Source organism: Pristiophorus japonicus, chromosome 3 (genome assembly GCF_044704955.1).
Source record: "Pristiophorus japonicus isolate sPriJap1 chromosome 3, sPriJap1.hap1, whole genome shotgun sequence".
NCBI lineage: Eukaryota > Metazoa > Chordata > Chondrichthyes > Pristiophoridae > Pristiophorus > Pristiophorus japonicus.
In genome coordinates this window covers 59,226,566-59,253,234 of record NC_091979.1, presented here as the reverse complement: position 1 = coordinate 59,253,234, position 26,669 = coordinate 59,226,566, and the positions used below count along the sequence as shown (strand labels likewise).

Here is a 26,669-nt window from a genome sequence, read left to right as displayed (position 1 = left end):
CGATGTCATCACGGCGGCACGCCACCACGGTTCTCCTAATCAGTTAAAGGGGAGAGCCTGCGTGATTGTTTAAGTTTGACCCACTGGGCCACAGGGAGGGTTTTGGTCAGGCCAATGGCCTGTTGGCAGCCTGGCCAAACCCGGGGGCATAATTGACGGCCCAACACGGCAGTCGGCCGACAAAAAAAAAACATGGTGGCAGCGGCAGTAGGTCCTTCACTTTAATGGGAGCTGCACCACCTTTTTACAAGGACTGCAGCCTCACTGAACCGGCAGAGAAAAGCAGCTTTTGGCGCCACTAGGTGGGAGCAAGATTTTTTGGCGGAATTTTGCCATCGGGGGTGGGAGGGGAAAACATCGGCGGTGTGCGTTCTTATGATGCACTTAGGACGGATCGGCAGCAATGGAGCGGTGGGGTGGGCGTGAGCAGGTCACTGCCAGGATACCGCAGGAGCGTAATTTAAAAAAATGACGGCCATTGCGCGAGAAATCAGGAGCCATTGCACTCCACAGCGTGACTGCCACTTTCTGGCAGTAATAGACCTTAAGGTAAGGGGCATTTTCAGCCCCCGTGTGTTTATGATATTGAAAAGAAGATATCACAATAGGGAACGGGTGGGAAAGTGGAGTTGAGGACTTACTAAATGGCGGAGCAGGCTTGAGGGGCCATATGGCCTACTCTTGCTCCAAATTCTTTTGTTCTTAAGTTCTGCAGTTTAAAATAGTATAATTTAAACTGCTTTCACACAGATGTGATTGGGTTATTTGTGTCTGCCAGTTCCAAAAGCATGAGTTGACTGCAGCCCCAATGTACATCAACCAGATTCACAAAGGTCAACATCCAGGAACACCAGGCCTTCCCTGGAAGGCAGCTTTGTTGAATCTGACAGATTTACATTCAGATTGCCACCGAGTTCATGAGTTCACAGTCGGCACAAACACCCCATTGACATGACTATCAAAGCAGTTTGCGATCATGGCAGATTCATAATAGAGCTGTTGCTTATCAGTTCATGAAGAACAGAAGGGCAGGTTTGTGCTGTGTGCTGATGATCACTGGGAATTGGAGTAAGGCTGCTTGAATAGATTTCACTTAGGACCTCCAGACTCATTAGACAATACAGGGCAAAGGTGATTATGCTTCACATGAATAAAGGATAAGGTTCTTTTGGAAATCTATTAAAATATATTTGAACGGACCCAGATGAATGGGTGAGCAAAAAACTATTTAAATGGCAGAGAAGCAAAGCTAGAAATTGGGGTTTGTCATCAAACAATTGTCATCAAAACACATTTCATCTGCATAATGTTAAATCTTTTGCTTGCAGAGTATGTTGCACTAATTATAAAGTCATTTAAGCTGCTTCGCTGTTCTTTGAATTTGGATACTGGGAGAATGACATGCAGCATTTATGATATTAAATCCACCTTCTGTAGTCTGGTAGCAGACTCATAAATCTAGATAAGTTCTTAATAATATAGGATTAAAGCAGTTTAAATAAGTACTAAATCGAGTTAATCTGATCAGAGATCACTTAAGCAGACTATGTTTATTAATACAAAGTAGTTTTAGTTTTATCAGTCACATTCAAGAGATTAATTTTTCTTTTGCAAAAAAAAAGTCAGCATAAAGATATGGGTACTCACATCACGTCCGTGAATAATTGTATGTCTGTTTCTTCCCTCGTAATCTACCACTTCAATATAATCGAGATAAACATCTGTCCAGTAGACCAATTTGGCTACCAGGTCAAGTGTGATGGCATATGGTTGTTCTATTTTACTGTCCACTATTCTGGATCTGCTTTGACCATCCATGTCACATTTTTCAATCTTGGCAACATCCCCGTAGTCAGTGAAGAACAGTTTTCTGTCAAAAAAAAGTAGCGACCATGAATGGAGTATGAACATTTCTGCAGACATTACGATCTCAAAATCACACATAATCATTTTAATTATGATCTTGGGTGGCAAAAAGGGTTGAAAATACACATTGTAAACTGTGGTGTAATCTTAGTTTTAATGGTACAGGCTTTTTTTTTATGTATTAACCAGCTGGCTTCTACTTGCCATTATAGGAGATCAATGACAGTAAAACAATCTGCCCATCAGCAAAGTTTCACTTCTTCAAAGTTTGATGCTGAATGTAAAATACTTACAACCAACTAATGCATAGTTGGGGAAACAATTGCATAGAAATTTGATCGCCCTAAATCAAGGGTACAAACCCACTGCTTGTGCGAGCTGCATGCACCTAATGAAGTTGGCGACAAGGACAATAGCAAAGTGGTCTGCCGCACTCATTAGCATAATACCGGTGCGCTGTAGACGTCATTTGCCTCCCTAGAGGCAGATAGACAGTCACGAGGTGAGCAGCATGATAATGGGCCTCAAGAGAGTGCAGGGAGTGGGGGCGGCGGGGGTGGGGGGGGTTTGGGGAAGCAATTAGGAGGAGGGGTGGTGAGCAGCAGGTTTTAATGTGGAACAGGGAGGAGCACTCTGCTCCCCAACACTCCCCAATAGGCTATATGAAAAATGTTCAATATATCTTTTCAGTGACAGCCTCCAGCAATCCCTTTGAGGACTGCTGGTTTGGCCACTGAGCACTTGAAGAAACTAACTGCAGCTTGCACAGCGCTTGCCACAGTCATTCGCAGTCCAATTTAGCAAAGGGACCTGAAATCGGCATTAGGCTCCCCATTTGCATTTGCATGCACCCTGGATGCCTATGGAGCAAACCTTACCAATATGGTGGGTGGCACACATCCATCGTGGATTGAATGCATGCAGGCTACCCACCATTTTGGACCATCAGGCTTTCGTTTTACACCTGTAAATCGGCTCAATCTAATTTATCAACCAACATCTCTCGAGTTTCCAGTTCCTGAACTCAATCTTCCCAGTTTGAATCCAAATTCCCTTTACTTTTCATTGGTTCATATGCCTTTTTTGACTACAAATCACAAATTTAAATGCCCTGAGTTCTGAGCATGATCTATTCAAGCATTCTTCACATGCAACAGTAAGCCTACCAATAGGTAAGGTTATACTACTGATTGACATGGGTGGTGATGGAATCAATTTTCAAACATCTTGGGGTCGAAATTCGTTATCTCCATTTTTGAGGTGGTGTCACCGCATGAGAGAAATTTTAAACACTTCGCTTCAGGCGCGCTCCCCAAACGCGAAATTTAGTGTTGGTACCTAAAGAATTGATAGCAGTGTAAAATCATGGTGTTGCACACTTACCTGGAGGTGCTATGCTGCACTAATGGACCGTTAAGCGTGGGCTCACCATCCGGGAGTTAGGCAGTATTTGGAGCTGCGTCACAGACATAGTGGCACAACCTGGATTGAATTGAGGTGTTGATTGGGCCCCTCAACGCCTCGTGGGTATATTCGCTTCCAACGTACTCACTCAGAGGGTGAGCATAGCAGACCTGGCAGCAGCAGCTCATCAGCATGACCATCGGATTATGGACACCGCAGTGGATGCACTCCTTGATGTCCTGGAGAGGCATCAGCAGGTGCTGAGGACAAAGGCTGGGAGAAGACAACAACCCCAAACATAGCGAAGGCTATGGAGGGAAATTGCAGATCAAGTGTCTGTGAGTGACACGGTGATAAGCACAGCAATGCAATGTCGAAAAAAGTGCAACGACCTGACGTGGATGGTGGGGGTGAGTATCTTTAATTTCAAACAACAACTTTCTATGCTCTGACCTCAATGTGTAATCTCTGCTCAATGCAGTGTTTGGTAATCCATGCTCTAAATGAGTGAGCCCACAATAAAGATTCCCATTTGCAGCCTCACCCACTGCAAGGTCCTGCATGCGGTGTTAACCTTGGTACTCAGTTCTGCAGACACACCCCTCATTATGTTGACTCTTGAGTCATCATATGCTTCTCAAAAACGGTATCCTTCCCATTACTGTTAGGTCCTGGCACCCTAATCCAACCATTGCCAAAGCAAGTCCATTCAGCGAATGGTACTTACATTGAACTATGAAGACTGTCATAGAGTAAAATGTACTAAAATATGTGAGGCACTTGGGACACACTGATAAAAGACCTCTAACTCCAACTTTCTCTTTAATGTTACGGTCGAAGCTTGCACTCAACCGACGGGAGCAAATGCGGACTGGTGGACGGATGCTAGACCTCCATGTGCTCAGTCTGTTGGAGGAAAGGACAGCTGCCCTGATGGGCATCCATTGGAGGAATGGACAGCTGCCTTGGATGGCAGAGGGTGCGGCCAACCACCCTCGGGACAGTGATGGTATGTTGAGTTCCTTTGCAGTGACCTTCAGGCCAATTTACCCTCACACCTTCAACTTGCAGCTATTTCCATGAGACTAACATTTACAAATGCATTTTCCGCTCTTGGCTTCCTCCCCTGCAGGTAAGCTCTGTCCTGTGTTTATGCTTTCAGATGATCAGCTAGGTCCACTGGGGCCTTCTTGGGTGCCTTTCATGGGTGGTGGCAATGGCGAAGAGGACGAGGAGAAGGACACATCCTTCGACCTCATGCAGGAGGCTGTGCTGTCTGATAGTGAGACCAGCAGCACTGTTGCCACAGAGGTTGTGGGGTAGGCAGAACTGGATGGTGCTCCTGCACCCAGTGGCCTCCAGCAAAGCCACGGGGGAGGGGAAGCCCAGGGGCCAGCTCCCCGGAGGGTGAATGCACGCCTGAGTGATGCTCAGCAGCACTCAGATGATGAGCCCGACCTTGAGGTTGTCACAAGACAAACCCTGCAGTTGCACAGCGATCTGCTGGGAGCAATAGCAAGCGTGCCCCAGAGTCTCAATGCACTAGCTGTGAGAATGGACCAGTCCACCTTAACTATTGCTCATGCCTCTCAGCAGCCCACTGAGCACATTCTTGGTAGACACCAATGGATGCTGGATGCAAACAGTGAATATGGGGGTCCCAGACATGGTGACATGGGCTATGGTTGATGTTGAGGTGGCCATTGAGCACCAGGCCGATGCTATTCTAGGACTCCATACTCAAATGACAACAGTGCGTGGTATCCTGAGACAGCTCTCTGGTGTACTGCAGTCGCAGACACTCTTGATGCAGAGGCAAATAGATTCAATGGATGCACTGACTGCTGCCATCTGGTCTGGGGCCCCATCAGTTTAACGGAGATCTAACCTTGCCAAACCAGGGCAAGAACCTGACCTCACGCAGATTTCTAAAGATGATGATGCTCTGCCCCAGGGGAGTATCAGCCTGTTGGGCCAATTGGACCGTGATGTAGTTTCTCACGATGACATAATTCTACCTTCGCAGCTGCCGCTCTCCGCACCCCATCCTCAACAGTGTGCTTCCACCCTTGCTGAGGTAATGCAGTCCGTAGCCGGGTCTTCCAGGGTCCGAGCTGGTCAGGGATTCCCTGCTAGACCATCATGTGTGGCTGTGGATCCAAGTCAGAAACTGACTACCAACCTTGCTGAAGGCCCTGAGGCCCTATTGAGGAGGAGCAGTTGGCGTGGGAGGGGTTAGAAGGGAAGGGGTGATAAAGCCCTCTTTTAGACAAAGTAAAGACCTGTGGGAAGGTGGCCACATATGCTGACTTTGTAAAGATATGAGCTTCTAAAACAAGTTGCACTTGTATGATGCACCAAACACTTGCTTGATAGTCAACAGAGATGGCTAGGTTGTTGCAATGTGAGCTCATGTAAATTGTTGCACTTTGATGAATGATGCAACAATTGTTTGGTACTCACCAGAGATGGCTACCTTGTTACAAAATGAACTGATGTCAATGGTTGCACTTGGATGTCTATGAGAATGTTTGAAGGGGTTTTGTGGGTATGTTTGCAATAAACCAAGTTTGGATTGTTCACATGATGATGCACTGATTATTAAAGTTGGAGGGCTGCAGGGTGTGTAGTGATGTGTTGAGTTAATGCCCACGTGCAGAGGCTGGTCATTCACGTTAAGAGTCATTCATTGGAATTGATGAGCGATGAGTCTCTGACGAGCAGCCCCTCCAACCACTGCAGTGTTATGCTGCACCCTCCTTGGCTGAGGCTCTTAGTCTTCCACCTCATTTGGCAGCGCTCACAGCGAAATTTAAATTTCATATGTTCCCAATATGGAACCCAGTATGTCTGAGATTCTAGGAGTCAATCTGATGAATCAACCGCAGTATGACGCCAACACCCTACTCTCTGTGTGAGCATCAAACACAGCACTGAGTGAGACCTCTGAGCCCCAGCTGCAACTCCTTTTAAATAATGTCCTGGATTAGTTTCTCCGCCTTGTGGACTCCAACTTTTTCTGGCATCATCAACGCCAGCCATTAAGTGAGGTGGCAACAGTGAATGTGGCAATAAGAGCGCCAAGGAGACATTACACATCGACTGACATCATGATTTCCATGGCGTTAGTCGGCGGGAAGTTAAAAAATAACCATTGTATTTTGTGTCAGGCGTGAACAGCACCCAGCGCCACTCCTAACTGCCTAACTCCTAGTTAACACCGAACACTGGCGTTATCAGCAAGCATTAGCAACCAAATTTTGACCCCCTTAGTGTTCCACTTTCCCAGGTTTGTTATCTCTCCTTGCCATGTTCACCAGCCCATTGTAATTATGTTTTAAGGGTTGTGTGAGGCAGTAACATTTTTTTTCTCACTAATGGCTAATGGGTTCGTCTTTAAATATGCAAATCAGCCTCCAATTACATCATCAGGACACGCTTGCCATTTTTACCAGAGAAAGCTGTAGTGTCTTCTCCACCAGGCCAACTTACTGGAAAGAGGAGCTGGGCCAAGAAGAGGCCCAAAAAGGTAAGTGTTTTTTATTTATTGTTTTAGATTCCTTGTGGGGCGAGGAGGAGATGGAGTGGACAAGGATACCTCTGGCCTCCCCTGCTCTAGGCTTCCTACCCTAATCACGCGACCCTCCCGATCCTACACCCGTCCAACCATTTACCCGCGAGCCAGAGACACCCAATGTCGCGCTCTCACCTGCCAGTCGCCAGCTGTCAATCCTGATGTTTGGGTGGTTTGCCATCTGCCTCAGCCCCACACACATGATTCCCACCCCAAATAAAAATCTGCCCTTTAGTATAAGTAAATCTCTTTTCAACGAAAACAATATCATTAGAGAACAGTCTTTAAATATAACAAATCAATAAAGGAGCAAATCTCATCTATTCTTTTGTTGAAGAATATAAACATATGATTAGGATGCTTAAATGTAATGTAATTATTTAATCTTGGCATTTAAATTGACCTACATTGGCTCCCGGTTAAGCAATGCCTCGATTTCAAAATTCTCATCCTGTCTTCAAATCCCTCCATGGCCTCACCCCTCCCTATCTCTATCGTCTCCTCCAGCCCCACAACCCCCCAAGCTATCTATGCTCCTCTAATTCTGTTCTCTTGAGCATCCCCGAATAAAATCACACAACCATTGGTATCCATGCCTTCTGCTGCCTAGGCCTTGAGCTCTGGAATTCCCTCCCTCAACCTCTCCAACTCTCCTTCATTTGTTAAGATGCTCCTTAAAACCTACCTTTCACCAAGCTTTTGGTCATCTGCCCTAATTCCTCCTTACGTGACTCAGTGCCAAATTTGTTGTCTTAAAATACTCCTGTGAAGCGCCTTGGGATGTTTTACTATGTTAAAGACGCTGTATAAATATAGTTGTTGTTAGTTGAAGCCCATTAGTAACAGAGTTCTTTGTCCGCCTAACCCTGCCAAATTATGTGCCAGGTTACTAACTATGCAAACTTTGGTGGATTCAGCACTGGAGGCGACCAGTGAATGCAGATTACTGGATTGCATCTTGAAGACTTTTAGTTATTACCAATTACTTTCAGAGGTGCTAAAACACTGAGGTCAATTTTTAATAAGAACATAAGAAATAGAAACATAGAAAATAGGTGCAGGAGTAGGCCATTCAGCCCTTTGAGCCTGCACTAACATTCAATATGATCATGGCTGATCATGTAACTTCAGTACCCCATTCCTACTTTCTCTCCATACCCCTTGATCCCTTTAGCCATAAGGGCCACATCTAATCCATTTTAAATATATCTAATGAACTTGCCTCAACAACGTTCTGTAGTAGAGAATCCATAGGTTCACAACTCTCTGAGTGAAGAAGTTTTTCCTCATCTCGGTCCTAAATGGCTTACCCCTTATCCTTAGACTGTGACCCCTGGTTCTGGACTTCCCCAACATCGGGAACATTCTTCCTGCATCTAACCTGTCCAATCATGTCAGAATTTTATATGTTTCTATGAGTTCCCCTCTCATTCTTCTAAATTCCACTGACTATAAGCATAGTCGATCCAGTCTTTCTTCATATGTCAGTCCTGCCATCCCCGGAATTAGTCTGGTGAACCTTCGTTGCACTCCTTCAATAGCAAGAACGTCCTTCCTCAGATTACGAGACCAAAACTGTACACACTATTCAAGGTGTGGCCTCACCAAGGCCCTGTACAACTGTAGTAAGACCTCCCTGCTCCTATACTCAAATCCTCTCGCGATGAAGGCTAACATGCCATTTGTCTTCTTCACCGCCTGCTGTACTTGCATGCCAACTTTCAATGACTGATATATCATGACACCCAGGTCTTGTTGCACCTGCCCTTTTCCTAATCTGTCACCATTCAGATAATATTCTGCCTTCCTGTTTTTGCCACCAAAGTGGATAACCTCACACTTATCTACATTATACTGCATCTGCCATGTATCTGCTCTCTCACCTAACCTGTCCAAGTCACCCTGCAGACTCTTAGCATCCTCCTCACAACTCACACTGCTCCCCAGCTTAGTGTCATCTGCAAACTTGGAGATATTACGTTCAATTCCTTCGTACAAATCATTAATGAATATTGTAAATAGCTGGGGTCCCAGTACTGAACCTTGCGGTACCCCACAAGTAACTGCCTGCCATTCTGAAAATGACCTGTTTATTCCTACTCTTTGCTTCCTGTCTGCCAACCAGTTCTCTATCCAAGTCAATACATTACCCCCAATACCGTGTGCTTTAATTTTGCGCACTAATCTCCTGTGTGGGACCGTGTCAAAAGCAGATTGAAAGTTCAAATACACCACTTCCACTGGTTCTCCCTTGTCCACTCTACTAGTTACATCCTCAAAAAATTCTAGAAGATTTGTCAAGCATGATTTCCCAATCATAAATCCATGCTGACTTGGACCGATCCTGTCATTGCTTTCCAAATGCATTGCTATTTCATCCTTAATGATTGATTCTGACATCTTCCCGATGTCAGGCTAACCAGTCTATAATTCCTTGTTTTCTCTCTCCCTCGTTTTTTATAAAGTGGGTTTAGAGTAGCTACCTCCAATCCATAGGAACTGATCCAGAGTCTATAGAATGTTGGAAAATGACCATGAATGCGTCCACTATTTCTAGGGCCACTTCCTTAAGTACTCAGAGATGCAGACTATTGGGCCCTGGGGATTTATCAGCCTTGAATCCCATCAATTTCACAAACACAATTTCCTGACTAATAAGGATTTCCTTCAGTTCCTCCTTCTCGCTAGATCCTGGGTCCACTTGTATTTATGGAAGGTTATTTGTGTCTTCCTTAATGAAGACAGAACCAAAGTATTTGTTCAATTGGTCTGCCATTTCTTTGTTCCCCTTATCAATGCACCTGATTCTGACTGCAAGGGACCTACACTTGTCTTCACTAATCGTTTTCTCTTCACATAGCTAAAGAAGCTTTTGCAGTCAGTTTTTATGTTCCCTGCAAGCTTACTCTCATACGCTATTTTCCCCCTCCTACTTAAACCCTTTGTCCTCCTCTGCTGAATTCTAAATTTCTCCCAGTCCTCAAGTTTGCTGCTTTTTCTGGCCAATTTATATGCCACTTCCTTGGATTTAACACTTTCCCTAATTTCCCTTGTTAGCCACAGTTGAGCCACCTTCCCCATTTTATTTTTATGCCACACAGGGATGTACAATTGTTGAAGTTAATCCTTGTGATCTTTAAATATCTGCCATTGCCTATCCACCGTCTACCCTTTAAGTATCATTTGCCAGTGTAGCCTAGCGAATTCACATCTCATACCATTGAAGTTACCTTTCTTTAAGTTCAGGACACTAGTCTCTGAATTAACAATGTCACTCTCCATCTTAATGAAGAATTCTACCATATTATGGTCACTCTTCCCCAAGAGGCCTCGCACAACAAGATTGCTAATTAATCCTCTCTATTTACACAAGACCCAGTCTAGGATGGCCAGCTCTCTAGTTGGTTCCTCGACATATTGGTCTAGAAAACCTCCAGGAAATCCTCCTCCACCGTGTTGCTACCAGTTTGGTTAGCCCAATCTATATGTCGATTAAAGTCACCCATGATAACCTTTAATGCACGCATCCCTAATTTCCTGTTTCATGCCATCCCCAATCTCACTACTACTGTTTGCTGGTCTGTACACAACTCCCACTAGCATTTTCTGCCCTTTGGTGTTCTGCAGCTCTACCCATACAGATTCCACATCATTCAAGCTAATGTCCTTCTTTACTATTGCGTTAATCGCCTCTTTAACCAACAACGCTACCCCACCTCCTTTACCTTTCTGTCTATCCTTCCTGAATATTGAATATCCGTGGATGTTGAGTTCCCAGCCTTGGTCACCCTGGAGCCATGTCTCCATGATCCCAATTATATCATATCTGTTAACAGCTATCGCGATGTTCATTCATCCACTTCATTACGAATGCTCCTCGCATTGATACACACAGCCTTCAGTCTTGTTTTTTTAACACTCTTTGTCCTCTTAGAATTATGTTGTAAAATGGCCCTTTTTTATTTTTGCCTTTGATTTCTCTGCTGTCCACCTTTCTTTATCTCCTTTCTACCTTTTGCTTCTGCCCCCATTTAACTTCCATCTGTCTCCCTACATAGATTCCCTTCCCTCGCCATATTAGTTTAAACCCTACCCAACAGCACTAGCAAACACTGCCCCTCGGACATTGGTTCTGGTCCTGCCCTGGTGCAGACCATCCGAATAGGAACAGGAGTAGGCCATACAGCCCCTCACGCCTATTCCGCCATTCAATAAGATCATGGCTGATCTGATCATGGACTCAGCTCCACTTCCATGCCCGCTCCCCATAACCCCTTATCCCCTTATCGTTTAAGAAACTGTCCATTTCTGTCTCAAATTTATTTAATATCCCAGCTTCCACACCTCTGAGGCAGCGAATTCCACAGATTTACAACTCTCTGAGAGAAGAAATTTCTCCTCATCTCTGTTTTAAATGGGCAGCCCCTTATTCTAAAATCATGCCCTCTAGTTCTAGTCTCTTCTATCAGTGGAAACATCCTCTCTGCATCCACCTTGTCAAGCCCCCTCATAATCTTATACGTTTCGATAAGATCACCTCTCAATTCTTCTGAATTCCAATGAATAGAGGCCCAACCTACTCAACCTTTCCTCATAAGTCAATCCCCTCATCCCCCGAATCAACCTAGTGAACCTTCTCTGAACTACCTCAAAGCATGTATATCCTTTCGTAAATATGGAAACTAAAACTGCACGCAGTATTCCAGGTGTAGCCTCACCAATACCTTATATAGCTGTAGCAAGACTTCCCTGCTTTTATACTCCATCCCCTTTGCAATAAAGGCCAAGATTCCATTGGCCTTCCTGATCACTTGCTGCACCTGCATACTATCCTTTTGCGTTTCCCGCACAAGTACCCCTAGGTACCGCTGTACTGCATCACTTTGCAATTTTTCTCCATTTAAATAATAACTTGCTCTTTGATTTTTTTCTGCCAAAGTGAATGACCTCACACTTACCAACATTATACTCCATCTGCCAAATTTTTGCCTACTCACTTAGCCTGTCTATGTCCTTTTGCAGATTTTTTGTGTCCTCCTCACAAATTGCTTTTCCTCCCATCTTTATATCATCAGAAAACTTGGCTACGTTACACTCAGTCCCTATTGTTCCACATGCACTACTTGAGTTAAAAAGAAAGGGACTTGATGTTGCTTTCAAATACTTTTACTTGGCAACATTTTTTAGATTTTTAACTGCACTAAAATCGATCAGACCCTGCAGTTAGCATTGATACACAGTTTGAAGCTGTTTCAGAGACTGAATTTAGCAAATTCACTTTGGAAGATGTGGATCAATTTCACAGTACAATTGTAGTTTACTGCATACACTATTCGGCCCATTGTATCTGTGCAGTGCTTTTTGTTAGAGCAATGCAAAACTAATCCCAGTGCTCCACTCTCTTTCCATTGCTTTTAAGGAGTATAAATAAATGCCGTGGGATGGTTTATTTTGTTAATGGAGCTATATAAATACAAGTTGTTGTTGTTGGCGATAATTTCATGAGTTTTACTCCAATTTGTTCCACATTCACTACTTGAGTAAAAAGGAAAGGGACTTGATGTTGCTATTCAAATACTTTTACTTAGCAAAAATTGTATGATTTTCCCAAGATGTGGTGACCAGTAATCATTGAGTAAGATAGGCAGGACAAAGTTCAGATCAAAGCACGAGCACAGGAATGCTGCAGGGAACTAATTACTTGGGCTTTAAGATGTTAACTGAAGGGAATGTAGTACAATAGTAAAGAAACTGGGTCATGTTCAATTTTTCCAATTGTGAGAATAGGCCAGGGAACATTCAATACTATATAACGAATTATGCTTCCTTTCCCAGTCCACAGCAATGTTTCCCCCAAACAATATGATTTACAGACTAAAGGTTTTCTCTCCTTTATTATGCTGTCTTATTCTTAGTGCCCATTTTATCTTTAATCAGATAATATTTCCACAAATGCTGCCTTACTGTGATGCAAGAGATCACTGCAGACTTTTCCAAATTGTGTTTTCACTGCTGGGGCAAAGTAAAGATTTGATCTTTTCATGTTTGTTTATGATGAGTTATTAATTTTTAATATTATGTTAGGAAATGCAACACAATAGGGGTAAACAAACAATGTTGTCACCAATTCGAATAGGGAACATAAACATGTTAAACTGATATTGGTTTGATTTCTATTGAATTACTATATATATCTTTATTACTGTTTATGTCTACACCACAGATAGTTGCAGCAATAAAAGTAAATTTGTATTAGATATGTGTAAAAATATCACTCATAAACCTGAGATTTAATTACATATATAGTAAATCTCTTGACCATGAAGCCTTTTTCACCTCAAAAATTATGCACAACACAATAAAGGGCAACATTTGATTAGTATCATTAATATTGTCAGTAACAGTGCGACCAAGTGGTCTAGCATAAAATATGAGTTCTATTCAGTAGTATGATGTACAGAGCTAATTAGTCACCTAATTAACGTTAATATGCTCATTTGAATATGTATCTACATGCTGGAATTAATGCAATACCCTGATGAAGAAAGGGTTACTCGGGGCACAAGCGGAGAGATGCCATTTTTTTCCAGGTCTGATATGAACTGAGAAATAAAGATCCAAGCAAACTACTCCAAAATCTTTGGAAAGAATGACACAACATTTTTTGGTTCATTTAAAAAAAAATGATTTTAAGTGATAAGTAATGGTAAAATGCCACTTCTGCTGAGGTAGGAGGAGTTGTGTTGAGAGAAGGCATGATGTACAGCCCTGAAGAAACACACTCGGTAATTACATTTGCAACTCTTTTACCAGCACATTGGTGCTGCTTTTTATTCATTCTCAGAATCTGGGAGTCATTGGAATTGCTGGTAATCATTGCCTATCCCTAGATGCCCTGGAGAAGGTAGTGGTGAACTGCCTTCTTGAACCACTTCAGGTGAAGGTGCTCCCAAGTGCTGTTAGGTAGGGTCTGCCAGGAATTTGACCCAGTCACTACGCTATGGGGCCAAAATTTCGGCCTGCCAGAAGCTTGCGCAGTTATGATATTTTAAGTATTTTTACCGCCGTCTTGGAAAAGGTCGATTCTTGATTGATATTCAGGTCTTTGTCATTTTTTTTCGAGCAGACCGGAAGTCGGTCATAATGGGGGCGGAAGTGCGGCAGTAAGTGCTGATGAGGGTCGGATGTTGGGGCGGGAATGAGTCTCCGCCGCTGTCACTCTGCAGCGGAGCGGTGGTGACATCAGTGCATGTGTGCATCACCACATCTCTCCCCTCATTTAAAGGGGAGAGAATCAACAATTTTTTCGGCTCAGACACTGGGCCACTAGGAAGGGTTTAGGCCGGGCCAGCGGTCTGGCACCCAAGAGGGGTGCCAGGTTGCCTGTTGGTGGCCCGGCCGAACCTGGGGCCAGAATTGTACGGCCAATCGGGATGTCGTGCGGGCAAAAAAAAAAACACGGCGGCCACGGCAGTGTGCTCTTCCCCTTGAAAGGCAACCACTCTGCTATGGCTCACACACAGAATACAAGGTGCACCGACAGGAAAAGCTGTCGGGGGCACCGCGCGGCGGATCAAAGATTTTCTTCGGTGAATTTCGCGTGGAGTGGGATGGAGGTGTGGGAAAGCGGCGGCACGCACTTTGATGATGCACTTGGGGTGGTCGGCAGCAGCAGGATGGAAGTGGGGAGCACCCAAAAAATCCCCAAGATGAATTTGGATCGTGGCGGCCAATGGACTGCAATGCGGTTGCCACTCGATTTTGCCGCATGGCCGCCACAAAATGGCGGTGACGGGCCTAAGCCGGACCCTGAATTTCAGCCCCGGTATGTAGTATACTGCAAAACTTCGCTGTCACTGCTAAAGTAAGGAATGAATCACGAAGGTTACATGCTGCTGTATAATGTTGCCACCAATCATGCTTATTTAGCGGGGTTCTTATTGCCATAAAACATGCCTTGAGCAATGATAAACATGATTGCACCTCGAAAGGAGACAATTACAAATGTATTAAAGATAACACAAAGCTGAAACAATTAACATCCTAACTGTTATGTATGCAACAGCTTGTAACCAGCATTCTACTGCTACCAGAGGGCGCATCTGTTGGAGTCCCACGGGATCTCAGCATCCTTTGGGAGCACTGCATATAAGCAGGCCTCCCATGCAGTGCCAGCACTCTGGAGTCAGAATAAAGAGACTAAGGTCACACTTACTCAAGTCTACAGTACTCAGTCACATTGCTTTATTTGAGACATAAAAACTGGCGATGAGTAATAGATAACAAACAATCACGCGGAAATGCACAGAATTGTTTGTATCCTGAAGAAATTCTCAGAAGTTGACAATTGGGAAGCCTTCATAGAGCGACTTGACCAATTCTTTGTGGCCAACGAGCTGGAAGGGAATGAGAATGCTGCCAAACGAAGGGCGATCCTCCTCACTATCTGCGGGGCAACAACATATGGGCTCATGAAGAATCTTCTTGCTCCGGTGAAACCAACAACCAAATCGTATGAAGAACTGTGTACGTTGGTCCGGGAGCACCTAAATCCGAAGGAGAGCGTTTTGATGGCAAGATATTGATGTTATACATGTCAGCTGTCTGAAGGCCAGGAAGTGGCAAGCTACATCGTCGAACTAAGGCGCCTTGCAGGACATTGCGAATTCGGTGGATTCCTGGAGCAAATGCTTCGAACATTTTTTGTGCTTGGCATTGGCCATGAGGTTATCCTTTGCAAACTATTGACTGTTGAAACACCAAACCTGAGCAAAGCCATAACGATAAGCCCAGGCATTTATGTCCACCAGCGATAACACCAAACAAATTTCACAGCATAAAGATGCATCGGCAAGTACTATACACAAAGTAATGTCATTTTCAGGCAGGAATGCACATGGCAGAATGTACACACCTGCAGCTGCACGACCTCAGATGTCTCAGAGTCCGCCATCAAGTGTGAATGCGAGGCAAATAACACCTTGTTGGCACTGCGGAGGTGATCATCGAGCCCTTCAATGCCGCTTCAAACACCATGCGTGCAAAGACTGTGGAACAATGGGACATCTCCAACGAATGTGCAGACGAGCTGCAAACCCTGCAAACCACCACATTGCTGAGGAAGACTGATCCATGGCGAATCAAACTGAACTAGAGGCTCGATCCGAGGAGGCAGAAGTATACGGGGTACACACCTTCACCACAAAATGTCCACCGATCATGTTAAAAGTTGAACTGAACGGAATTCCAGTAACCATGGAATTGGTCATGGCTGCGAGTCAGTCGATATTGAGCAAAGAGACCTTCGAAAGGCTGTGGTGCAACAAGGCACAAAGGCCCAAGCTGAGCTCTATTCATACCAAGCTGAGAACTTACACTAAAGAGCTGATCTCTGTAATTGGCAGTGCAGCAATAAAAGTCTCCTATGATGGAGCGGTGCACGAACTACCACTAAGGATTATACCAGGAGAAGGCCCCACACTGTTCGGCAGAAGCTGGCTGGGAAAAATCCGCTGGAACTGGGATGACATCCAAGCGTTTTCGTCCATCGACGATGCCTTATGTGCCCAGGTTTTAAGCAAATTCCCATCGTTGTTTGTGCCAGACATCGGAAATTTCTCTGGGGCGAAGGTGCAGATCCACTTGGTTCCCGGCTCACAACCCATCCACCACAAGGCACGTGCGGCACCATACATGATGCAGATAGAAAGTGCAGATCGAGCTGGACAGGCTGTAACGAGAGGGCATCATCGTGCCGGTTGTGTTCAACGAGTGGGCCAGTCCAATTGTTTTGGTTCTCAAGGGCGATGGCATGGTCACAATTTGTGGGGACTATAAAGTAATGATGAACCATTTTTCGCTGCGGGACCAGTACCTGCTACACAAGGCAGACGACCTATTTGTGATGCTGGCAGGAGGGAAGACATTCACCAAGTTGGACCTCAGACTACATGGCGCAGGAGCTGACGGAATCTTCGAAAGGCCTCATCTGCATCAACACGCATGAAGGTCTGTTCATCTACAATAGATGCCCGTTTGGGATTCGATCGTCCGCGGCTATTTTTCAAAGGAACATGGAGGGTCTGCTAAAGTTAGTTCCACGCACCATGGTTTCCCAGGATGAAATATTGATCACAGTTCGGGAAACCATCGAACATTTGCAGAACCTGGAAGAGGTTCTAAGTTGGTGAGATCGTGTGGGACTCAGGTTGAAACGCTCGAAGTGTGTTTTTCTGGCGCCAGAGGTCGAGTTCTTAGGGAGAAGAAGCGCAGCAGACTGCATCAGATCCACTGACGCCAAGACGGAGGCTATCAAGAACCCGCCGAGACCACAGAACATGACGGAGCTGCGGTCGTTCATAAGAACATAAGAACATAAGGATTAGGAACAGGAGTAGGTCATCTAGCCCCTCGAGCCTGCTCCGCCATTCAACAAGATCGTGGCTGATCTGGCCGTGGACTCAGCTCCACTTACCCGCCCGCTCCCCATAACACTTAATTCCCTTATTGGTTAAAAATCTATCTATCTGTGATTTGAATACATTCAATGAGCTAGCCTCAACTGCTTCCTTGGGCAGAAAATTCCACAGATTCACAACCCTCTGGGAGAAGAAATTCCTTCTCAACTCGGTTTTAAATTGGCTCCCCCGTATTTTGAGGCTGTGCCCCCTAGTTCTAGTCTCCCCGACCAGTGGAAACAACCTCTCTGCCTCTATATTGTCTATCCCTTTCATTATTTTAAATGTTTCGAAAAGAACACCCCTCATCCTTCTGAACTCCAACAAGTAAAGACCCAGTCTACTCAATCTATCATCATAAGGAAACCCTCTCATCTCCGAAATCAGCCTAGTGAATCATCTCTGTACCCCCTCCAAAGCTAGTATATCCTTCCTTAAGTAAGGTGACCAAAACTGCACGCAGTGCTCCAGGTGCGGCCTCACCAATACCCTATACAGTTGCAGCAGGACCTCCCTGCTTTTGTACTCCATTCCTCTCGCAATGAAGGCCAACATTCCATTCGCCTTCCTGATTACCTACTGCACCTGCAAACTTATTTTTTGGGATTCATGCACAAGGATTCTGCCAACGTCCACCACGCGGCCGATGCCATCGAGTCGCTAAAAACAGCTCTGGGCCCTGACTCCGTTAGGTGCATCGAGGAGGCTCAAGCACGTGGGGAGATCCCGTCCGAACTGACCCCCGTCCGGACGCAATTCCTCATCGGCGCCAAACCCCGGAACCTCCCTCGGGGGCCGGCGCCTCACAACTTGACCCGCCTCGGGGAAATCCCCTCCGTGCTTTTCAGTTCCGCGCGGAGGGGTTTCCTGTACGGGCTGCTCCTGCACACCCTCAACTTTGCCATCCTCGCCGGCCGTCCGGACACGCCATGGCGTACCATCTTGCCGTCCGGAGGAGGCGGGGGTCCCCGATGGAGGGCACTCTACGCAGGGGTCCTCCCACTATTCATCGGGGACTTGGCCTGGAGGGTGGTGCACGGAGCAGTGCCGTGCAACAAATTTTTAAGCCGGTTCATGGACTCCCAGGCCGCCTGCAATTTCTGCGGTTTGGAAGAGTCCGTGTTCCATGTTTTTATGGAATGCACAAGGTTGCAGCCCCTGTTTTATTATTTGAAGGGGCTGCTCCTGAAATTCTGGCTGCACTTCAGTCCCACTCTCCTGATCTTTGGGCACCCTGTGCGGAGGGGAGCGGGTAGGTCCGAAGGCCTCCTCGTAGGACTGCTCCTGGGCACGGCCAAGGGTGCCATCAGCCGGTCCAGGCAGCGGGCGGTCGAGGGGGTCGTTCAACCTAACTGCCTGCCTCTCTTCCGCTCTTACATCCGGTCCAGGGTGTCCTTGGAGATGGAGCACGCGGTGTCCACCGGTACGCTCGCGGCCTTCCGCGAGAGGTGGGCACCGGAGGGACTGGAGTGCATCATCACGCCCGGCAACCAAATTTTAATTTAATTTTACGTTTTAAAGTTTAATTTGTTTTAATTGCCGGTGCTTTTAGTGTCCCCCTCCCCTTTTATAGGGGGCACTGGAAAAATTTGATTTTAGCACCCGAAAAAAAACCAAAAAAAAAAAAAAAAGGCCTTGAAAATGTCTGCTGTGTCACCCAGGTCGGGTGGCATGGTTTTAATATTTATGTTTTTGCAGGTAAACTCAAAAGAGTTTCATGCACAAGGATTCTGCCAACGTCCACCACGCGGCCGATGCCATCGAGTCGCTAAAAACAGCTCTGGGCCCTGACTCCGTTAGGTGCATCGAGGAGGCTCAAGCACGTGGGGAGATCCCGTCCGAACTGACCCCCGTCCGGACGGAATTCCTCATCGGCGCCAAACCCCGGAACCTCCCTCGGGGGCCGGCGCCTCACAACTTGAGCCGCCTTGGGGAAATCCCCTCCGTGCCTTTCAGTTCCGCGCGGAGGGGTTTCCTGTACGGGCTGCTCCTGCACACTCTCAACTTTGCCATCCTCGCCGGCCGTCCGGACACGCCATGGCGTACCATCTTGCCGTCCGGAGGAGACGGGGGTCCCCGATGGAGGGCACTCTACGCAGGGGTCCTCCCACTATCCATCGGGGACTTGGCCTGGAGGGTGGTGCACGGAGCAGTGCCGTGCAACAAATTTTTAAGCCGGTTCACGGACTCCCAGGCCGCCTGCAATTTCTGCGGTCTGGAAGAGTCCGTGTTCCATGTTTTTATGGAATGCACAAGGTTGCAGCCCCTGTTTTATTATTTGAAGGGGCTGCTCCTGAAATTCTGGCTGCACTTCAGTCCCACTCTCCTGATCTTTGGGCACCCTGTGCGGAGGGGAGCGGGTAGGTCCGAAGGCCTCCTCGTAGGACTGCTCCTGGGCACGGCCAAGGGTGCCATCAGCCGGTCCAGGCAGCGGGCGGTCGAGGGGGTCGTTCAACCTGACTGCCTGCCTCTCTTCCGCTCTTACATCCGGTCCAGGGTGTCCTTGGAGATGGAGCACGCGGTGTCCACCGGTACGCTCGCGGCCTTCCGCGAGAGGTAGGCACCGGAGGGACTGGAGTGCATCATCACGCCCGGCAACCAAATTTTAATTTGATTTTACGTTTTAAAGTTTAATTTGTTTTTTAAATGCCGGTGCTTTTAGTGTTGCCTTCCCTTTTTTTTTAGGGGGCACTGGAAAATTGTGATTTTAGTGCCCAAAAAAAAAGAAAAAAAAGAAAAACTCAAAAAAAAACAAAAAAAGGAAAAAAAGGGCCTTGTAAATGTCTGGTGTGTCACCCAGGTTGGGTGGCACGATTTAATGTTTTATGTTTTTGCAGGCAGACTCTAAAAGAGTTTCATGCACAAGGACCCCCAGGTCCCTCTGCACCGCAGCATGTTGTAATTTCTCCCCATTCAAATAATATTCCCTTATACTGTTTTTTTTTCCAAGGTAGGTGATCTCACATTTTCTGACATTGTATTCCATCTGCCAAACCTTAGCCCATTCGCTTAACCTATCTAAATCTCTTTGCAGCCTCTCTGTGTCCTCTACACAACCCGCTTCCCCACTAATCTTTGTGTTATCTGCAAATTTTGTTACACTACACTCTGTCCCCTCTTCCAGGTCATCTATGTATAGTGTAAACAGTTGTGGTCCCAGCACCAATCCCTGTGGCACACCACTAACCACCGATTTCCAATCGGAAAAGGACCCATTTATCCCGACTCTCTGCTTTCTGTTCACCAGCCAATTCTCGATCCATGCTAATACATTTCCTCTGACTCCACGTACTTTTATCTTCTGCAGTAACCTTTTGTGTGGCACCTTATCGAATGCCTTCTGGAAATCTAAATACACCACATCCATCGGTACACCTCTATCCACCATGCTCATTATATCCTCAAAGAATTCCAGTAAATTAGTTAAACGCGATTTTCCCTTCATGAATCAATGTTGCGTCTGTTTCATTGCACTATTCCTATCTAGATGTCCCGCTATTTCTTCCTTTATGATAGCTTGAAGCATTTTCCCCGCTAACCGGCCTATAGTTGCCTGCCTTTTGTCTGCCCCCTTTTTTAAACAGAGGCGTTACATTAGCTGCTTTCCAATCCGCTGGTACCTCCCCAGAGTCCAGAGAATTTTGGTAGATTATAACGAATGCATCTGCTGCAACTTCCGTCATTTCTTTTAATACCCTATTATGCATTTCATCAGAACCAGGGGACTTGTCTACCTTGAGTCCCATTAGCCTGTCCAGCACTACCCACCCCAGTGAAAGTGATTATCTCAAGGTCCTCCCTTCCCACATTCCCGTGACCAGCAATTTTTAGCATGGTTTTTGTGTCTTCCACTGTGAAGACCGAAGCAAAATAATTGTTTACGGTCTCAGCCATTTCCACATTTCCCATTATTAAATCCCCCTTCTCATCTTCTAAGGGTTTACTTTAGTCACTGTTTTCCATTTTATACATCGGTAAAAGCTTTTACTATCTGTTTTTCTGTTTTTGCGCAAGTTTACTTTCGTAATCTATCTTTCCTTTCTTTATTGCTTTCTTAGTCATTCTTTGCTGTCGTTTAAAATTTTCCCAATCTTCTAGTTTCCCACTAACCTTGGCCACTTTATATGCATTGGTTTTTAATTTGATACTCTCCTTTATTTCCTTGGTTATCCACGGTTGGTTATCCCTTAACTTACCGCCCTTCTTTTTCACTGGAATATATTTTTGTTGAGTACGATGAAAGAGCTCCTTAAAAGTCCTCCACTGTTCCTCAATTGTGCCACCGTTTAGTCTGTGTTTCCAGTCTACATTAGCCAACTCTGCCCTCATCCCACTGTAGTCCCCTTTATTTAAGCATAGTACGCTTGTTTGAGGCACTATTTCCTCACCCTCAATCTGTATTACAAATTCAACCATACTGTGATCACTCATTCCGAGAGGATCTTTTACTAGGAGGTCGTTTATTATTCCTGTCTCATTACACAGGACGAGATCTAAGATAGCTTGCTCCCCAGTAGGTTCTGTAACATACTGTTCTAAGAAACAATCCCGTATGCATTCTATGAATTCCTCCTCAAGGCTACCCCATGCGATTTGATTTGACCAATCGATATGTAGGTTAAAATCCCCCATGATTACTGCCGTTCCTTTTTCACATGCCTCCATTATTCCCTTGATTATTGCCCGCCCCACCATGAAGTTATTATCTGGGGGCCTATAAACTACGCCCACCAGTGACTTTTTCCCCTTACTATCTCTAATCTCCACCCACAATGATTCAACATTTTGTTCATTAGAGCCAATATCATCTCTCACAACTGCCCTGATATCATCCTTTATTAACAGAGCTATCCCATCTCCTTTCCCTTCTTGTCTATTTTTCCGAATTGTCAGATATCCCTGTATGTTTAATTCCAAGTCTTGGCCCCCCTGCAACCACATTTCTGTAATGGCCACCAAATCATACCCATTTGTAATGATTTGTGCCATCAACTCATTTACTTTATTTCGAATGCTGCGTGCGTTTATGCAGAGTGTTTTAATACTAGTTTTTAAACCATGATTTTTAATTTTGACCCCTCCTGCAGTCCCTTTATATTCATACATATTGTCCCTTCCTATCACCTTGTGGTTTACACTTACCCCAGTGCTACTCTGCTCTGTTGCCTCCTGCCTTTTGCATTCTTTCTTGAGGTCCTGTTCATCTGAGCTCTCACCCACTCTAACTAGCAGAGAGCCCTCTCCTGGGTTCCGAATACTCCTTGCATTGAGGCACCGAGCTTTCATGCTTGCCTTTTTATTGCACTTTGACCCTTTAGAATTTTGCTGTATAGTGGCCCTTTTTGTTTTTTGCCTTGGGTTTCTCTGCCCTCCACTTTTACTCATCTCCTTTCTGTCTTTTAATTTTGTCTCCATTTTGTTTCCCTCTGTCTCCCTGCATTGGTTCCCATCCCCCTGCCATATTAGTTTAACTCCTCCCCAACAGCACTAGCAAACCCTCCCCCTAGAACATTGGTTCCGGTCCTGCCCAGGTGCAGACCGTCCGGTTTGTACTGGTCCCACCTCCCCCAGAACCGGTTCCAATGCCCCAGGAATTTGAATCCCTCCCTGCTGCACCACTGCTCAAGCCATGTATTCATCTGAGCTATCCTGCGATTCCTACTCTGACTAGCTCGTGGCACTGATAGCAATCCTGAGATTTCTACTTTTGAGGTCCTACTTTTTAAATTTAGCTCCTAGCTCCTTAAATTCATCTTGTAGGACCTCATCCCTTTTTTTACCTATATCGTTGGTACCAATGTGCACCACGACAACTGGCTGTTAACCTCCCTTTTCAGAATGTCCTGCACCTGCTCCGAGACATCCTTGACCCTTGCACCAGGGAGGCAACATACCATCCTTGAGTCTCGGTTGTGACCGCAGAAACGCCTATCTATTCCCCTTACCATTGAATCCCCTATCACTATTGCTCTCCCACTCTTTTTCCTGCCCTCCTGTGCAGCAGAGCCAGCCACGATGCCATGAACTTGGCTGCTGCTGCCCTCCCCTGATGAGTCATCTCCCTCAACAGTACTCAAAGCAGTGTATCTGTTTTACAGGGGGATGACCGCAGGTGACCCCTGCACTACCTTCCTTGCACTGCTCTTCCTGCTGGTCTTCCATTCTCTAGCTGGCTGTGGACCCTTCACCTGCGGTGAGACCAACTCGCTACACGTGCTACTCACGTCATTCTCAGCATCGTGGATGCTCCAGAGTAAATCCACCCTCAGCTCCAATTCCGCAACGCGGACCGTCAGGAGCTGGAGGCGGATACACCTCCCACACATGTCGTCGTCAAGGACACCGGAAGTGTCCCTGAGATCCCACATGATACAGGAGGAGCATATCAGCACAGTTCTCTGTGCCTGGCCTTTGGCGAATTACATAGTTATATTCCTGGGACTCCTCAATTATTTTGGTAATTTCCCACCCGGGTTAAGCACCTTAATAGAACATTTACATGTGTTGCAATGCAAGGGAGATGACTGGGTATGGGGGAAATCACAAGAGACTGCTTTTGAGAAGGCCAGAAATCTGTTCTGTTCCAACAAACTGCTTGTTCTGTATGACCCATGTAAACGTTTGGTGCTAGCTTGCGATGCTTCTTCGTACGGGGTCGGGTGTGTCCCAAGCAAACAAATCGGGAACATTGCAACCGGTCGCTTATGCGTCCAGGAGTTTTTCGAAGGCCGAAAGGACCTACAGCATGATTGAAAAAGAAGCTCTGGCATGCATTTACGGGGTGAAAAAAATGCACCAGTATCTGTTTGGGCTTAAGTTCGAGTTAGAAACGGACCATATGCCGCTCATATCGCTATTCTCAGAGAGCAAAGGAATTAATACCAATGCCTCTGCTCGCATCCAAAGCTGGGCGCTCATGCTGCCTGCATATAACGATGTAATTCGCCAAAGGCCAGGCACAGAGAACTGCGCTGATGTTCTCAGGCGGCTACCATTGCCCACCACCGGGGTGGAAATGGCACAGCCTGCAGACTTGCTCTTGGTGATGGATGCATTTGAAAACAAAAAGTCACCCGTTACAGCCCGCCAGATCAGGACCTGGACCAGCCAAGATCCTTTACTGTCCCTTGTAAAAAAACTGTGTCCTCCATGGGAGCTGATCCAGCATCCCAGCGGAGATGCATGACGAGATCAATCCGTTTCAGCAGCACAAAGACAAAATGTCCATACAGGCGGACTGTCTTTTGTGGGGTAATCGCGTGGTTTTGCCCAAGAAAGGCAGGGAAATGTTCGTACGTGACCTCCACAGTACCCACCCAGGCATAGTAATGATGAAAGTTATCGCCAGATCCCATGTGTGGTGACCCGGCATCGACTCAGATTTGGAGTCTTGCGTGCGCCAATGCAACACTTGCTCTCAACTGAACAATGCACCCAGAAAGGCACCGCTAAGTTTTTGGTCTTGGCCTTCCAAACTGTAGTCTAGGATCCACGTTGACTTCGCCAGCCCGGTTGTAGGCAAAATGTTTTTGGTTGCTGTGGATGCTTATTCAAAATGGATTGAGTGTGTAATAATGTCTGTGAGCATGTCCACTGCCACCATCGAAAGCCTACGAGCCATGTTTGCTGCGCACGGCCAGTCTGATGTCCTTGTCAGCGACAATGGGCCGTGCTCCACCAGCACCGAATTCAAGGAATTCATGACCCACAATGGGATCAAGCACGTCACATCTGCCCCGTTCAAGCCCTCATCTAATAGCCAGGCAGAACGGGCAGTCCAAACCATCAAGCAAAGCTTGAAACGCATGTCAGAAAGCTCCCTGCAGACCCGCCAGTCCCGAGTCCTGCTCAGCTACCACACAAGACCCCACTCACTCACCAGGGTTCCCCCTGCCAAACTGCTCATGAAAAGGGCACTCAAAACAAGGCTCTCTCTAGTCCATCCTGATCTCCTTGATCATGTTGAGGGCAGACGGCATCAACAAAGCATGCACCATGATCACGCAAATTTGTCACGCGATATTGAAGTCAATGACCCTGTATTTGTTCTCAACTATGGACATGGTCCCAAATGGCTTGCTGGCACTGTCATAGCCAAAGCAGTGTGTAGGGTGTTTGAGGTCAAACTTGCAAATGGACTAACTTGCTGAAAGCATTTGGACCAAACCAAACTGCGATTCACAGACAACCACGAGCAACCTGAAGAGGACACCACTAACTTCGACCCTCCAATACACACACAAGTGGCAACCGACATCACGGTTGACCATGAAGCTGAACTCATCATCCCCAGTAGCCCAGCAAGGCCAGCTGCGCAGCAGCCCAGCGAAGGCCCAACCAACTCACTATGTTTGTACCGAGATGATCGACTAGGGAGCGGACAGCCCCAATAAGTTTACTATTGAGTTTTGGGGGAGTGATGTTATATATGCAACACCTTGTAACGGGCATTCTATCGCCACCAGAGGGCGCATCTGTTGGAGTCCCAAGGGATCCCAGCATCCCTTGGGAGCACTGCATATGAGCAGGCCTCGCTTGCTGTGCCAGCACTCTGGAGTCAGAATAAAGAGACTAAAGTCACACTTACTCAAGTCTACAGTACTCAGTCACATTGCTTTATTTGAGGCATAACACTAACAATGAACAATTTCAGCATTCAACATAGCAGCAAATGTCCATTTGTATTTATAGTAATAATAATATGAGAAATTATCAGGCGAAATTCCCCAGCGCCCCATAATGAACTCACCACGGGACTTTCTGCACCTGACATGGAAGGCCCTCCCCAGCTGCGAAATTGTGGTTACCGCCCCCACAGGAAGTAGAATGCAATATTGCATGCTCCACTTCCCCTCGGGGTTGGTTCGGGAGCGCTACTCATAGAAACATAGAAACATAGAAAAATAGAAAATAGGTGCAGGAGTAGGCCTTTTGGCCCTTTGAGCCTGCACCAACATTCTATAAGGTTATGGCTGATCATTCACCTCAGTACCTCTTTCCTGCTTTCTCTCCATACCCCTTGATCCCTTTAGCCGTAGGGGCCATATCTAACTCCCTCTTGAATATATCCAATGAACTGGCATCAACAACTCTCTGCGGTTGGGAATTCCACAGGTGTGGACAGGTGAACACACTCGGGTGTGTTCGTCAGCGCCCCTCCCCTTCCGTTAAAAGGGAGGGCCGCTATGCACTTTGCACAGCCTCTGATGGCCTCCACTTGGCAACCCGGGCAGCGTGATGGCAAGGCCACAACCCGGCACCTAAATGGAATGTTGAGCAGCACGATGGCAGCCAAAGAAACACAGAAGGGGCTGACCGATGAGTTGGACTGAAAGAAAATAGCGGCGCACAGTGCTCCCACCCTCTCC

The 26,669-nt window shown here is 46.2% G+C and overlaps 1 protein-coding gene across 1 annotated transcript in view; it reads right to left on the bottom strand.

The window, feature by feature from the left end:
- LOC139253819 (low-density lipoprotein receptor-related protein 1-like) overlaps positions 1-26,669 on the bottom strand; it is a 2,398,725-nt gene that overhangs the window by 1,487,566 nt on the left and 884,490 nt on the right. Inside the window, exon 9 of the mRNA XM_070873585.1 lies at positions 1,648-1,870. Coding sequence (XP_070729686.1) covers positions 1,648-1,870 — 223 coding nt within the window. The remainder of the gene's footprint in view (positions 1-1,647; positions 1,871-26,669) is intronic.